The sequence below is a fragment of the Calypte anna genome, chromosome 27 (genome assembly GCF_003957555.1).
Source record: "Calypte anna isolate BGI_N300 chromosome 27, bCalAnn1_v1.p, whole genome shotgun sequence".
In the NCBI taxonomy this organism is placed as follows: Eukaryota; Metazoa; Chordata; class Aves; order Apodiformes; family Trochilidae; genus Calypte; species Calypte anna.
Genome location: NC_044272.1, coordinates 1,264,854 through 1,281,322, shown reverse-complemented (window position 1 = coordinate 1,281,322; position 16,469 = coordinate 1,264,854). Strand labels below are relative to the sequence as shown.

At 45.9% G+C, this 16,469-nt stretch overlaps 2 protein-coding genes across 2 annotated transcripts in view; one reads left to right on the top strand and one right to left on the bottom strand.

Moving 5' to 3' along the window:
* Positions 1-3,004: 3,004 nt before the first annotated feature.
* On the bottom strand, positions 3,005-9,012 carry ZPBP2 (zona pellucida binding protein 2). The gene is made up of 8 exons (XM_030465949.1): positions 8,940-9,012; positions 8,235-8,315; positions 7,800-7,925; positions 7,099-7,260; positions 6,064-6,282; positions 4,826-4,911; positions 4,062-4,239; positions 3,005-3,580 (listed from the first exon to the last, which is right to left on the bottom strand). The coding sequence occupies exons 1-8, from the start codon at positions 9,010-9,012 to the stop codon at positions 3,483-3,485; spliced, it is 1,023 nt and encodes a 340-aa protein (XP_030321809.1). The 3' UTR covers positions 3,005-3,482.
* A 4,385-nt stretch (positions 9,013-13,397) lies between these two features.
* Positions 13,398-16,469, top strand: part of IKZF3 (IKAROS family zinc finger 3) — a 30,330-nt gene continuing 27,258 nt past the window's right edge. Inside the window, 1 exon segment of the mRNA XM_008505652.2 lies at positions 13,398-13,484. Within this exon segment, the coding sequence (XP_008503874.2) occupies positions 13,478-13,484 (7 nt within the window). The 5' untranslated portion in view covers positions 13,398-13,477.

Genomic DNA, 16,469 nt, shown 5'->3' with positions numbered 1-16,469 from the left:
TGGGCAACTCCGGGGGCTGATCCTGCTCCCCAGGGTGAGGAAGAGGTGTCACTTGGGAGCAGATTTCAGAACCGGGAGCCACTGGTTCTCTTTGGGTTTTGCAGGGTGTGTGTTTTAGAGGAAAGGGAAAGTGGGTTCTTTTCTCAGCCCCAGCTCGCATCCTGAACTTTCTCACTGATTAGATTTAGAAGAGGGAAGGAAGGATGTATAATTGTTTAATTTCCACAATTATAAAAATATTTATAAATAATTAGAACGGATGGCAGCAATTACACTGTGATTAAAGCTGGTCTACACTTCATCAGCGGCCCTTCATCTCTGTCGCCTTATTTATTTATTTTCACCATAAAAAACCCATTTACAGTGGCATTGCTGCCAATAATGAATCACACTTATTCACTGCCTGCAAAGGACTCATTAATCCAATGATGTTGCCTGTTACAGGATCAGTGCTGTGGAGAAAATGTGGTCGCTGGACTTGGGCAGAAGGAAATTTAATTTTAGGGGAGAGAAAACCACAGCAGAGGTTTGCTGTTCCCTTGGCTCAGCTCCCATCCTAGGTGTGCTGAGTTGCCATGATGGGACCCCAGGAGCACCTGGTCCTGCTCCTCCCTCCCTCCTTCCCATCCCACAGCCCCACTCCTTAAATTTTTCTGCCCAGGCTGGGGTTCTCTGGGCTGTGTAGGGGAGCTGTGCTGTGGTGGTGTCCTGGGCAGCCCTGTGATGTGTTTGGTTCCCTTGGACTCAAATTTGGAGGCCCAGCTTGCTCACAGACCAGTGGAGATGCTGCAGGGGGTTAGGAGGCAACTGTCCCACGAGAGCAGGGATGTCACTGTCACCCTGGCAGATGCAGTCCTGTGGCTGGCGTGGTGGTGAGTGCTGCACAGTGTGGTTGTTTGTGTTCCTCAAGTGGTTTGTTCCAGGCTGGGGAAAAGGCAGTTCTGATGCTAAAACCACTGCTGAGGCTTCCAGCTGGCAGGAGATCCTCGTCCTCCTGTGCTGGGGGTGGGGAGGGTGAGTGACTGGAGAAGGGAAGTTTTAAGTTTGAAATTTATTATTTATGGTGTTTCTTCACTAATTCTGTCGCTGCTCTTGAGGTGTTGGAATTGTCCTTTGTGGAAAGCGAGGGTGGGAGCTGGGTGGTGGGGGCAGGTTAAAGCTGGGCTGGGTCCTGCAGGGGTGATTGGGTCCTCTGCTGCACTGAGAGCATCAGCTGCAGCTGGTGTGTCCAAGGGGAAGGGCTGTAAAACCAGAGCAGAGGAGAAAATAAGGCTTTAAAACAGAGAGGAAGGCTCTGACAGTTTCTGGTGAGGAACTGCAGCTGGGGAGGTGACAAGCTGTGGTTGGAGGTAAAGGTGAGGCAGGGAGAGAGCTGCTGACAGGCACTTGTGAAGTCTGGGGTGTGACAGACACAGAGAGGGACAGGAGCAGGGAGCCAGGGGGTGTAAATAAAAATTCAGCTGTGTTTGGGATGTCAGAGGCAGCGAAGGGGGGAGAGGAATTCCACAGGGAAGGTCAGAGTGGAGCCATTTCTCATCAGCCTTTCATGAAAGTCTCCACAGAACTAATGACACAAACTCCTCTGCAATGCAACACGGAAATATTTGACCTGTTGTTCTACCTTTAAGGCCCCCAGAAAAACCTGAGGCACGATCAGAGCTTCCTATAGCTCCAGTTTGTGGAAGGGGGAGGGTGTGAGTCTTGCCATTGCACTTAGTACCCACTGACTGCTTTTTTTCCGAATGATAATTTATGCATGTGGCATTCCTCTGTCATGAAATAGGCCAAGCAGTGCAGGCAGCAGTCGCCGAGCCCGTCTGCTTCATCTGTGGAAGCCTGAGCCACACACACAGTGTCCAGTTGGCAGCTGAGATAATCAGCCTACAGGCAGTTCAAGTGCTCCTTACAGTACATTTTATTTGTCAGTATTTAATAAGTAATGATTCTGAAAAGCTCGGAGCGTGGTCTGTCCCCAAACCCTCTCCTGCTGTGTTCCTGTCAAAATGGATAAGTTAAACTGGGTTAAGTCTGGTCGATTTTTGGATGAATACCCACCAAGGAATTTCTAGATGCCATAAGAAGCTGCAGTTGTTGGGAGGGAGGGGTTCTTTTGCCTTAGACCCACATAGTGCAAAAAAAAAAAAAAAGGAATGGCTCTGTGCTGGGAAGCCAGGCTGCTCGAAGCCAGTCTGGGAGGCAGCAGCTGCCAGCAGGGAACAGCTTCCAAAGCTCAAATACAAGTTTTCAAAGTTCTGGTTGCTCCACTGTGGCCTGAGGAGCCTGCAGCAGGCTGGCTGCTCTGGTAGGCTCACACAGACTCTGTCTGGCACCCTACAGGGGTTGGTGAGAAGTCAGGGTGACTTGTAAAGCTCTTGAAAGTAGTGAAAATCTGTGAGCAAAGGGAAGGATTGCTGCAGGTCCAGCAGTTAACCTTCAAAAGGAGTCTTGTCTGGAAGGAAACTTTTCCAGAAACTTTTCTCAGTGTTTTGGCAGTCTGTATCTTGACTTGCTGCTCATCCGGTGAGCTTGCCGGGAATTTACAGCTGGTGGACGAGGCTCATCTGCTCCTACACCACCTGGGGCCAGCACGGCTCCACCTCCAGGATCTGATGCAGCTGAAGGAAGCGAGGGAAAGAGGAGGCTCCATGACCCCTCCACTTCCCCGTGGGACACTCTCTGCTCTTTCTGGGGAGAACCAGGGGAGCTGGGTCTGTAATTCTCCCAACTGCTGAGCTGCAGAATGTGTTTTTAGTTCCCCATTCTCTCGGGGGCTTCATTTCTCTTCGTGCTGGCTCACCAGCAGAGCTCCCACTGGTGGAGAGATGCAGAGAGCCCTGAGTGGGTCTGTTACAACTCAAAGCTGATGACGTTTGAGGTCCCTTCCAACCCAAAACATTCTAACAAGTGATTTGTAGAGTTTAGAGCAGGGCAGGCTGGAACACTTCAGGCACAGAGAGACACAGCAGAAAAAAACAAAACAAAACACAACAAACCAAACCAAAAACCAAAGGTAAGGACATTTATTGCTTTTAAATGACAAAGATGAAATACTTGTATGAATATCTGCAAGAAATTGCTCACAGAGATTCTGGCATATGCCCCCTAACCCCACCACATCTCTCTGCCATCTCTCCCTGAACTGTCTACAGATACTTCACATTCTCTGAGCAAAATGCAGCACAAAACTGTGGCCTGTCTGGTGTCCACCCCAAGTACCAGACTCTGCACTAACAGCCAAATGTCCTTTTTTCAGTGAATTACTTTACCTTGTGTTAACACTCTGGTTTATGTACCACTTTTACAGTCTAAATGCTTCCTCAGTACAGAAAATCTAGAGGTGTGTGAATGAGGAGGTTTTGTGATTTTTTTTTTTTTTTTTTTTTTTCAAAAAGTCATGTAGGATTCCAGAGTTGTGAAGCATCACAAAACCAGTAAGACTTCCACAGCTGCTCTTTGGTTTCCCAGTGCCTGTCATCAGCTCATTAGCAAGATCTTGCTCCATACTTTTTGACTCGAGGACTCTCACAAATCTGGCAGGTCACATCGTTGTTAGGACTGTAAGTTCCAGGATCACAAACCACTGCAAGGAGAACAGAGTTGTGCTTTCAGCCAGTTCCTACCTCATCTGGGGCTATCACACACCCCCACAGGCCTTTCCAGTGCTTGGCTAACCCCCTCCCCAACTCTGGAACTAGCACTAGGTGTTACTGGTAAAGAGTCTTTTAAAACAGCTGAGTGTTTTCCAGCAGCACTGCCATTAAGGTAATGGTTTCTTATTTGTTCTCTCTCCTGAGCAGATTCACTCACCAGTGACCTGGAAGAAAAAAACCCCACTTCAGCACTTCCACTCTCTCTGTAACACCTACAAGCGTGCTAACCAACACTGCCAGCTCATTTTCTGTTCCCATCAGTGCTTTGGTTTTTTTTTTTTAAATCTGTGATGTGAACATCTTTCCAAAAGCCCAATGGAAACATCATTGCTTGACACTGATGTTTACCAAACACCCCTCAGCTAAAGCTGCAGTCAGAGGGAAGCAGCTCTGCTTGGGTTTGGTGCTCACCGCAGCAGCTGGCGCAGCTCTGGTGGGTGAGGTCGTTCTTCCCAAACCCTGGTCTGCAGCTGTCCATGCGAGTGACTGAGAAACTCTTGTCCACATAGTGTATGGTGGGAACAGCCTGGAAATGCTGCTTCAAAGCATCTGTCTGCTTGCTGAAAAACTCTCCGATTCGATCTCTTGCCTGAATTTTCAGAAACATCGGGAGAAAAAAAAAAAAATCAGTTTTTTTTTTTCCTTGAGTTTGAAAATGTCACTAAACACTTTGTAGTCCTGATTGTCCTCAAGATGACTTGTCACCTTAACTGGGAGAGAACCTTTGGGTTCAGGAGTCCAGGGAACAGACCCAGTGTGGAATCTGATCACATTTCTTAACATTAAGAAATCAGATCAGATTTTGGAAATCCACAGTAGCTCTGTGCTAAATCGTGTTCAATTCAGCAATCCATAAAGATGAGATTCAGTTTAGAGGACTGAAAGTTCAATATAGTAAGTATTAATATTTATAATTCTATATTCCTAGAGGTAAATATAAAGGAAATAATAAGCCTGGTTGTTTTCTAAAACTGCTTGGATCAATTTGATGTTCAGAAAACACTTTGCATCCTGAACAGAATTGTTTGAAATCCACGAATCATTTACAATTATATTCATCCCACCAAACCTGGGTGAAGCTGGATTACTGGATTACTACCAGCCAGGTCTGCAGATGCTGAGGCAGAAATGTGTGTTAAATATTCAGAGATGACCCAGGGGTGCTGACACAGAACCTCTTGAACTCTCATGTTTGTCGCATCTTCACAATCGTAGGGAACCTGGTGACAGACTTCTTTCCATCCTGGGGCAAAAGGATTGACTGTAGGTGGGGGGAAAAGAGACAGAGGTACATGTGTTGAAGAATGTCTTGCATGGGGCAGGTATCTGCAGAGTGATTTCAGGAACATTGATTAGTTACTGCTTTTGCACCTTCTGGTGGTCACCTCACCCCACTGTACTCTGTTTTACTTCTAATTCGTGAGGATTTATTGTGGTTTTTTTTCTCTCACCTCTCACTGCCTGCAGGCAAGATGATGTTTTGAAACAGTTCTTGTGACCGAGTGCATTTGAATGATGAAAAATGACTGCTAAAAGGGGAGGAAAAATCCTCTAGATTTAGTTCTGGTGGTTTCTCTCCAGTTACTTAAATCATTTTGTTCCAGTACGAGTCAGAGGTCAAAGCACAAAACAGTGTGGGGGAGAAATATGCTAAACTGACAGGAAGAATGGAACCAAAATCTCTCAGAATACCCTCAGGTTACAGAAAGGACTGAAGTTTTACATAAACTTAAAACCTTTGGGTCCTCAGTCTGTTCTGAATGATTTGTGACTTTACTGAGAGGAAAACAGCCACAAAATTGTTCCATAACCTGCTGGATGGTCCCTCTTGGCACGAGATGAGAACAGATACAGGAGAGAATGTGGTCAAAGCATTGATGAATAATTTGCTTTCCTCACTGATAAACCATCTCTAAATTAGGGCAGCCACCAGGGTTGATTTAACCTGTTTTTCAAGGCCACATCAGTATTACCATAAGGGAACTGTGAGGCTCTTGCTTTCAACCTCTGAGCAGTTTCCTAGAATTAAGCAAAACCACAGAGGTCACAGACCTATTGAAAAAAAATCATCAAATAATGACAACTAAATATGATAATGTTCCTTTTGCAATTACAGTACTGGAAGGATCATGGCATCTTATCCACTGTCTCCTCCCAACAATCCTTCCCATCTGTGCACCTGAAAGTAACACGACTTCCTAATTTTGTAAGAATACCACAAACTCAGTATATAAACTGCATTTTAGCTCCATCTGTGGGCAAGCAAGAAAAAATACAGGGACTCCAAAAGCAAGCAGGGAAACAACCTTCAAAGGTTGTACTTGCCTTGGGTGTCTTTCAGATGGTGTTTATAGTGCTCTCAGGTTGTTGATAAAAACAAATGATCCCTCCCAAGCAGACACCAAAGTGTTACCTTGAAAGCTAACAAATAGCTCGTGCTGGAGGCCTTGTGTGGGTATCTTGACAGCATGGCATTTGTAGGATGACTGCACGATGTGACAGGTCAGATCAGAGATGATGTTGTGTAAGATCTTCTTGAGCTCCTCGAAGAAGTGCCTGTTGGCTGCCAGCTCACATTCCTTTGTAGTAAAGAGCACAAAGATCTGGTATGCGTGGTCAGCTTCCCTGTATGCTTTGAGAAAAGGGTTTTGTGTGTGAGTTCTGCTGTGTAATCACCACTGGAATCTTATACAGAACCTTATCATCTCTATCATGTACTTTGTATCTGGAATGCGGGCACTTATTCAAAAGTAAACAAATAAATAATGCTTACTCATTAACCAGAACTGAACAAATTTGCCCTTGCCAGAGCTGACTCAAACAGCAGGAGACATTTTGGTTTGAAATGTACAGCAGCTTTGTGTTACGTGGCTCTGCTCCCAAATATTAACCCAAAGAAGGGGGCTAGAAGAGCACAGCATGTCTACAAAGGTGTGGAGCTGACATGGGTTGGGAGTAAACAAAAACATTCTGTGCAGTTGTGGTGTAGGAGTCTTTTAAAAATTATTTTATAAATTGGTGTTTCTCAAGCATTTTTGGAATGTTATTTTAGGGGTGGGGAGGTGATGTGGATGAAGGGTGGAAGAGAGCTGGAGCACTCAGGGCAGAGGGCTTGTTCTGCACCAGCAGATTTTGCTTTGGCAGTCTCTTGGGAGACCAGGTTTGGGCAGGAGATTCCTCCTCAGATCTTGGGTGTCACTGGAACTGTTGTAGTTCCCCTTGTTCTTATTGGTGGTAGAATATAGTATTCTGAGTGGCCATATATTCCTGGTAGCATCTAGTTAAAACTTTTCCCCAAAGTGGCAGAGGGTGTGTGCACAAATATAAAAATATTATTTTCTATTCTGGGATAAAATGTTAAATAATTCTTATTTTTATCAAGCCCTCACAAACCCACCAAACTACAAAGGCCATGTGCTTTCATGGACTAGCAAGCCAGCAATCTTACCATACACCATAAATCTATATGTCTTAAATATTTCTCTTTCCTCTTGTGTTGTAGTTTCTATGATTTTGTGAGAAAGAGTGCAAGTGTAGGCTCCAGACATGTACTCCTTAAAACCCCTCACCATCAGCTTTCCTCCTTCTTTAAGATCCACATATGGTTGCCCTGGAATAGAAACAGGAAATTCTTGATTACTGGAAATGTTGAATTTCTGATGTTCTGCTCACTGAGAATGTTGGAAGATGAGACACTGCTGTTGGGTGTAATGACACTGATCTGTCTTAGTCTGAAATTTATGACTTTTGGGACTTCTTGCCAGTTTCTTTCCCTCTCAAATATTTGAAAATCTTAGAGGAATGGGAGAAAACTTGCCTAATGCCAGAGCTCTTGGGAAAAAATTGACAAAGGACAAAGTGACTCTTTGGACTCCTATTGCAGGGCAGCATCCATAGAAACAAGGAAAATATGTGATTTCATGCACAGTAATCTATTTAGCCATCTGTGGCTGACTTTTTCCCTTGTAAATAGAAAACAGAACCTATTTCTCTGTCTCAGCATATTTTCCTGATTGCCTTCCTGTCCTCCAAGGCAGAGGGTGCTTCTAAATTGGTGAAAAAGTATTGTACAAAGCTTATTCTATCAGTGACTGAGAGGCAAATTAAGGCAGAGTGTAAATCCTTTGTAGTCTGAACAAGGTGACTAACCTTGTAATTTTTTTCCATCTGGACCAGTCCAGAAATACTTGGGATCTACCACTTCTTTTTGAGAAAGAGCCAAATCCATACAGATTAGAACTGGGCTGTTTGTAAACACTTTAACATACACGTTAACTGCAATACAAGAGAAGAAGGTAAATGATGGGAAATGGTGATACTGAATCAAATTAGCCAAATACTAATTTTAAAAACACTCTTATTGTAATGTAGAGTTTACTTTTAATCTTTAGACTTGAAAAGTGCAAGATTAATGTTTTCTCTTATTAATATCACACCAAGTGTCCCCAGCATGGTTGGTGTTGGGGACACTCCAGTCCCACACAGATCACATCACGGGGTCACAAATGATCACTGTACTTAAAACTTCATTTTTAAAGCCTAGTAAGATGTAAATATATATAGATACATAAAAGACAAGTTTACCTTCATGTTTGCTGTCACCATAAACATAATTACTTCCTATTAAATCAAAAGGATGCTGCTTTTCCTTAGGTACAGCTCTCACTGTAGGAAAAAGGACTCAGAATATAACAGAGAGAAATCTAAATGTGTGATTAGCTTTTTATATTTGAGTTTCTGTCTCTTGCCTTGCCCTTCTCTCTCCCCACAGCCTTTTCTTAAAACCAAGGGCACCCACTTGTTACTTCTTTGCCCGCTTTTGTTGCTTTTGTGCCCAGGTTGCAAACCTGTCCTGATAGACCAGATTCTAACCTCGCTGAGCCTTTCTCTTAACAAAAAGCCAATAAAGGAGTTATAAAATCCAACTGCAAAGCTCAGGCTCTTCACAACGAGCCTGAAGAGAACCAGGATGGGGCATGGGGGGGGCTGAGGAGTCTTTGGGCCTTTGCCTTTTGGGCACCTCGTGGGCACGAAGGGTTCTGAGAGGAGAACCCCCAGGAGATATCAACATCCTTATCAACTGCACCGCTTTCTGATGCTTTTCCAGGCCTTCCAAGGTAACTCCGACTCTCCCCTTAGAAGATCTTTCCCCTCCTCAGCTGAAGGGAAGGGTCTGGGTAGCACCCACCGCTTCCCCCGCCTCATCCCACCGCCGCCCCCCTGCGGAGACCCCGCCTGGGAAGGGGGCACCCCCGCCTCCCCCGGTACCTCCACTCAGGGCTCCTAAACCGGCCACCACCACCGCCACGGTTCCCAGGAGCCGTCCCGGGGGTGGGCCCGGGCCCCCGCCGCCCCCGGCCATGCCGCCCCAACGACCGCTACCGGCCCGGGCCCCGCGCCGCTTCCCGCCGCTCGCTCCTCTCCTCAGCGCGGGCGGGCGGGCGGGCGCAGGAAGAAGGGGTCCCCGGCTCCTCATCCGCCCCCCTTTTCCCCTCCTCCCCCACCCCTCGGTGCTTTTAAAGTTATTTTATTAACTTGTTTGGGGATTTTTGTTTAGTTTGGGTTGGATCGGGTTGTTTTTTTTTTTTCCCCGCGGGCTCTGATGTTGCCCCGCTCCTCAGGTGCCCGCAGCTCCGCCTCAGCCCCACGCGTGAGCCGCGACCCCGCCGCCCTTCCACAGTGCGTGGTGAAATGTGCCTCTCAAACAGTGGCGTTTCCAGCTGCGTGGGTAAAGGGTTGGAAACTCCCGGGGGGGTTGGGGTAGGAGGGAGGAGGTTCGGGCATGAGCTGAGGTTCGGCTGAACCTGACCCGAAACCGCAAGGCCCGGCCGGGCTGGGCGGCTGGAGGGAGCTGAAGGCTTCACAGGGCTTCAACTGCAGGTATCTGGAGCAAATTATGACGGGATAAGTGTTTTTAGCTGAAAACCAACAAATATTCCTGCTACTTGCTGTGAGAAAGACTGAAAGTAGGAGCTGGGCATACCCCATGGGCTCAAAGGTAATGGTAGTTTATTTATTTCATGTGCATGGTGTTTCTGAAGTCAGCTACACGTTATGGAAATCTTGCTTATGGCTTCTGAACTCTTAAAAGGTTAAAAAAAAAATGCCTTTTCCAGAGGGAGTGTTATAAAAATACTCATGAAAGAGCTGAGCAGGGAGTGGAGGGTACTTGTGTTGGGCCACACCACACATCATGAAACTGAGGCTGAGCCTCTGTTAATGAGATAAATTATATTTACTGTGAAGGCCCAGACCATGCCAGTGTCCAAAAATGATGTGTAGTATTTGCATAACAAATATGGAACCAGCCAACACAGGAATGATGGTTATTTTTGCTGTTAAAGTGAAGGATGCAGCAGTAGTGTAAAAACCAAAATTATTGATGGAAAATACTTTTAGTTCAGCCTGGTGGCATTTTGAAGAAGTGACCTTCTCATTTCGGACCTTGCAAAACTCATTGCTTTACTCAGGGTGTGCACTGCCCCTCTATTTCACTTCTCTCTCTTTGCAGCGAAGCAGCTGCACTTTCTTTCTTAGACCCAGGTATTAACTCAAGTGGTTGATTTAAGGTCTAAGAACTCTGTCAGGGTTTTCATTTTTAATATCCTCAATCTGCTGAAAGGTTCATGATTAGGACCACCTCAAAAGATCCAGCTTTCCCATGTGTTGAATGTTTTCAGTTTTACTCAAAGTTAACATTTCACACTTATGCCGTGTAGGCAAAATGATTCAGTTTCTAACGTGTCTGCTACAGTCATATTTCAGTCTGAACATCATCTGTTCCTAAGGATGTTTATAGCCCATTGTCATGTCACTGGCCTACACAGCCCATCAGTCTGCAGCTTGTTAATTATTATAACATGATGTCTTTACTGTAAAGCTTTGTCTGCAGTTTTGAATCTTTATAAACCTAGGCTCCTGGTCTGTGTCTTTAGTCAAATGACTCATTCCTTTTTCAGTCCATGGTATTTATAAGTTACAGAGTGATCAGTTATAATTGCAGATTTGTAAGCTCAGGGGAGGAAAAAAAAAAGGTTTTCTTTAAGAATAGGTATTGGTAGGGGGAGGATTTAATAGGCCAAAGTGTGAAGTTGTGTATTTATGAATTAGTAGGTGTTTTTTGCTAACAGCTAGAATCACTGTCAGTAGGAAATTATAGAAATTGAGAAACCAAAATTATTGTGAACTTGATCATAGTGTGGATAGATATAAAATGGCAAATATTTTATCCTAGGAAATAGGAGATTTCCAGGAGTGCAGGGTCATGTGAATGCCTGTGCAAGGCTCTGGAGAGGTGAAATCTGGAGCACAGGACACAGATTTTGCCTCTGATCTTTGAGGTGGATGTTCAGAGCAGGGATAACAACAAGGAGGGCCACGATGAGCATGGAACAAAATGCATTAAGCCTGCATCAGTCTTCTTACCCCAAAACATTAATTTCTCAGTTTTAAAACATAGATGAGTTGTAGGCCCAAGTAAAACCACCCTGCAATGTGATGAAATAAGTACAAAGCTTAAAAATAAACAGATGCAGGGGTCCAGCAGTGCACCTGCCCTGGCTCTGCTGGAGGTGACCAGCCAGCCTTCCACCTGCACCACCTCAGGGTTCCCATTTTCCTTGTTGTCTCTCAGCTGCCTCTCTGGCTCATCAGACTTCAAAGCAGCAAACACCAACCATGTTGATGTCAAAGCACTCCAGGTACAGGCTGTTCTGTGCTCATCTCAGATCTAGCCTAGCTATTACTATTTTTTTTTTTTTTAGGCCTTTTTCTTGGTAAATAGCTCTGGGCTTTGGGTGCAGCAGAATGCCACGGTGAGTGCTTAGCTTGCATGTAAAGTCAAGGCTGTGTTGGTCTGGCACAGCTCACGCTTCCTTGTGAATCACAGAAGGGTTTGGGGTGGAGGGGACCCGTAAAGGTCACCTGGTGCCACCCCCCTCCCGTGGGCAGGGATATCCTGCCCTGGGTCAGGTTGCTCCAACCTGTCCCAGCCTTGTGTGTAGAGTGTGATGCTTCTGTCTTAAATGGGCTAAAATTAACAATCCCCTTATGAGTGTCATTAACCTTTGCTTGAGTGTATTAAACTATTTTGTAACTTGGCTTTCTTCTAAACAGCAGTGTTGTTTTTGTTAAGGAAAACAGTTAACTTAATGCAGCTTTTATTTTACTCTTATCTCAGTCATATAAGCACACAGTCCAAGGAGTGTGTCCTGTTAGCAAATAGTGCAAAGAAAGCTGCATTTGTGTGACATGTTGTGTAAACAGAGCCAGGACAAACTGCACACAGAGGGAATGAAGTGTGTGGAGGAGAATTCCCTTTTTCCCTTGCGTGGGCATCGCAGCATCCGATTGCCACACCAGTTCTGATCAAGGCTTGGACACTGCTTGGTTCTGCAGCAAAGAGTAAAATGAATCAGAATTCTGCCAGCTCCCTGTGTCCTGCTCAGCTCCCCAGGTGAAGAGCTGTTGTCCCAGGAGTGACCTAAACCCCATCATGGCAAATGGCATTCCCTGTGCTGGTCTGGGTGTGAGTGCTTGCTCTGAAATGCTGAGTGGTGTTTTTGACTGTCCATAAATAACAAGCTGTGGATCTGTTTGTCCTTCTGCTGTCCTTTTGGCAGCCAGGCTGGGGAAAAGGGGACACTGCTGGGCAGATCCACATTGGATGGGTTGGAAGAACCCGTGGCCAGGGATGTGTGTGATCACCTGGCCCTGAACGTGGGGCTGTGGTCCAGCCCTGAGGAGCAGGGTCACTCTTGTTGGGGTGGTCTCCTTCTTCTGGAGCCTCACTCTTATGGAGCAGCTCTTGGTTTAGTGGTGGTTGTGACAGCGCTGGGTGGACAGTTGGACGTCATAGAATTATAGAATTGGCTGGGTTGGAAGGGACCTCAGAGATCACCAAGTCCAACCCTTGATCCACTCCCACTGCAGTTCCCAGCCCATGGCACTCAGTGCCACATCCAGGCTCTTTTTAAGTATCTCCAGACACGGAGAATCCACTACTTCCCTGGGCAGCCCATTCCAATGCCTGATCACCCTCTCCAGAAAGAAATTCTTTCTAATCTCCAACCTAAACCTCCCCTGGCACAACTTAAGACTTAAGACCACTTGTCTTGCTGAGAGTTGCCTGGGAAAAGAGCCCAACCCCCCCCTGGCTCCAACCTCCTTTCAGGGAGTTGCAGAGAGTGATGAGGTCTCCCCTGAGCCTCCTCTTCTCCAGCCTCAACACCCCCAGCTCCCTCAGCCTCTCCTCACAAGATCTGTGCTCAAGTCCCTTCACCAGCCCACTTGCCTCCTTTGGACCTGCTCCAGTACCTCAATCTTCCTAAACTGAGTGGCCCAGAACTGGACACAGACTTGATGGTCTGAAAGCTCTTTTCCAATCAAAACGACCTGATTAGTCCTTTCCTTAAGTACCTGCCATAGCTCCTTTCCCTTAAGAGCCACCTCTGATGGTGGGGAAAAGAGTTTCTCTCCCATGAAGTCAGAAGGGAGCAGGTTCCCGGCTTTGCTGTGTGGGTGAGTTGCTCCGGAGATCACCCTCTGCCTGGGCTCTCCTTCAGCCCACGGCTGCCTGACTCAGCCCCCGCTCAGGAGATGCTCTTTGCAGCCTGATGCCATTCGTCCCTCTGTCCCCATCGCTTTCCATCCCGAGGGACCGAGCCCCGGGACCGCCGCCCGGCGCCGCTCTCCGCCCGCCCAGCGCCGCCGCCCCGGCCCGGATGTCGCGGTGCCCGCGGGAGGCGAGGCCGGGCCGGGCCGGTGCAGCTCGGTGACAGTCCCCGAACCCACGCGGGCAGGTGGAGCCGGGACCCCGCGGCCAGAGAATGGAAGGTGAGGAATGGCCCCGCTCCTTCCACGGGATGAGGCTGGGGGGGGGGTACAGGGGGGAAGATGCCTCCTCGGGGCACCCGCACTCTGCTCCCACCTCCTCAGCGCTTCCCAGCGGCTTCTGCGGAGCGATTGCAGCCCCTGGAGGAGAATCTGATCGCCTGTGCAATTAAACAGGAAACGAGTGGGGCTTTTTTTCCCCCCTTTCTCTGTTTAATTTCACAAACATCACAGCTTGGATGATAAAGTTGGGTTTTACAGCCCCTCTTTATCGGTTCGTGTTCAAGGTTTTAACGAATTAAAGGGTGTGTTGGTTTCTTTTCACTTGTAAAACGTGTGTGGAACTTTCTGAGCTAACAAAAGAAAAAAGTTGTAAGTTAATCTTGGGCTAAAGAATAATTAGCTCCTGAAGGAAGGCAAAGTTACCAGCGTTTTGAACCAGCCTGGCAAGGCAGCATTGCAAAGCATCACTTGCTTTATTAGTTCAGAGGTGAATATTCTTATTTTAACCCATCATTTTAAAGGCTTGAGTTAAGATTCTGCTGTCTCTTAATGACTTGAGGTTTTGGTTATATTAAGTTAGATGCAGCTGTCTATTTAAAAATGTATTCTCCTCTGCTAAAGGCTTTTAAAATGTTTGTATTTAAATAATTACTCTCATAGAATATGACTGGAGACAATCACTCCTGAGAGATGTAACTAATGAAGGAATGGGTCTGATGGAAGTTTGGGATTTAAACACAGCCTCATTTTCTTGGTTAGGTCAGGTCCATGGCATGGCTTTTGTGGGAGAAGAAATCTCTTTAGTTATATCAGTTATTTAAGTCTCTGATTAGAAAATGAACTTGGTTTTCAGCCATTGCAACTGAGATTGTTTGAGAAGCCTTTTTTTGTGTGTGTTCCTGTTGCACTTAATGTTAATAATCCTTCAGGTTTTAGTTCTGTGTGTGGGGATTCTGGGGATCAGTTGATGGGTCCCAGCTTGATGTGCTTGGGATGGAGTTAATGTAGAAGACATGGTTATACTGTGGTACCTCTGGATCCAGTAACTGCACAGTGTCTCAGCTTCCATAAATCTTGGAAATATCTCGGTTCTGCTGAGGGAAATTCACCACTGAGGATTAAGGGGTGACACTTCTGTCCCAGTTCTGGTGCTCAGCATGAGGAGGCTCAGCCCAATGTGGACTGGGACAAGCCAAGAGTTTGGGACCTGGGTCAGGGGAGCTGCCATCTGCTTGGTTGATTGTAATAAGTCAAGTTGTTACCTCCTGTTGGCTACAGCTGGACTGATAGAAGGGTGTTAGTGTTATCACTTACCTGAAAATCATTTCTTTTAGTGGAGTTAAAATACAGGTAGACCTCTCTGTTCCTTCTGTCAGCTGCTCAAGTACCAGGATAAATTACAATTAAATACAATTAAATTACAATGCCAGAGCACTTTTTTAGCAAGCTATTTGAATGTTTCTGCTCACTTGGCTATTGGTGTAGAACAGAGGGTGGCAAAGGGTTGGTTTCAGGAACAGACAAATTCTACTTCTGCTTTGTAAACGAACGTCACCCCCGACACACACGAGGCAAGAGCTGCCTTTCCATGCACCCTGGATCTCTTTGAAGCTTGGGAAGACTCCCGTGCTCTGTAAGTGATTTCCCACATTGTTCTTTTTTGAACATTAGGTAGAAATAGTTTTATTTGTACCAAACTGGGGATGGAAGCTTCCCAGAGCTTCTCCTCCTTGCACGCTCAACACATTGAAGATCTGGCTTAAAATACTGAACTTGGGGAAGAGTCCTGAGGTTAGATGCTAAGAGACCACTAAGACTGTAAGAAGCTGCTTGAGATTAATATCAGAAAGCAACTGGGTGCTGGTGAGTGGATTTTGGAGGCTTGAAAGTGGTACAAAAAGGGATATTTCTCAAGGGGAAGGAGCAACGTTACACGCTGTGTCGTTGTTCTTATCTCTTCAGGAGGATTGTACTGCCCAGCAGCCCATCGTGGACAGGAACCTGTTATGCTCAACCTAATGTAAATAAATACACAGAGCTGATCTCAGAATTCAATACAAGAGTGCTGGAGGACTGGCTGAACGGGTCCTACTGGGCTGCCACATGGCTCCAGCACTGTTGGGCTCCACTGAGTGCCCAGGAGCTGCAGCTCAGAGCAGTGACTGACCCCAGGGGGCTGTGCCAGGGGACTGGGTGCTCAGGGGATGTCCTGGGAGATGCAGGGGTTTCTAAAACAATAGAATGACACAGAAAATAGCTGCAGAATTTCTTGTTCTGAAGCAGGGATTTTAATTTTTAATTTCAAGCCCTCCTGGCTGTCCTGGTGAGAGCAGAATTGCTGCAGTTTCCAGGCCTCACCTCTCCCCTACCCAGCAGGGACCATTTTTGCTTAACCCTGGGGCTTTGACCAGTGTTTTATCCCCCAAATGAGGCAACTGCAGAGGATTTCTGAATGCAATTGAAATGAAATTCAAGAATTACAGAGTAATGGGGATTTCATTGTCTTGCCCAAAGCTTAATTATTTGCACAATTACATGGGTTTGTGTAATTTAAGTATCTCTGTTATTGCAGTGTGAAATTAAAATAAATGCTAGAGTGAATTTTGTTCATGTACCATGTATTTTCTTGTGTTTCCCCATCATTATTTGCAGTATAAACTGGTGCATTTCCTTCTTTGCACCTCACTTTCCCTGGGATGATAAAATGAAACAGAAAAACTAAGAGCTGGAACTATGGAATTCATTGATTTTAGTTATTTCCAAATATTTACCAAACCTGTATTTTAAACTTTATTAATTTAATCCTGGGACTATCTTTATGACACAAGGCAACACTCTTGGCTCTAAAAACAGACATTTAATGAAAAGTTTGCATTCGTGCTAAACTTGCATGAAAGGACAGGAGCTCTGATTTAATTTTAGGATATGTTTCATAAGTGCTAATAGCTGGACAACTTGTCTCCAGTCAGGAGTTACACCCACTAT

Coding starts and splice junctions, on each gene's coding strand:
- ZPBP2 (XM_030465949.1), bottom strand. CDS start 9,012: ATGGCCGGGGGCGGCGGGGGCCCGGGCCCACCCCCGGGACGGCTCCTG. Junction 8,316..8,939: donor CGTGGCGGTGGTGGTGGCCG/GTTTAGGAGCCC, acceptor TTTTTCCTACAG/TGAGAGCTGTACCTAAGGAA. Junction 6,283..7,098: donor ATATAGATTTATGGTGTATG/GTAAGATTGCTG, acceptor CTTTTCTCAAAG/CATACAGGGAAGCTGACCAC.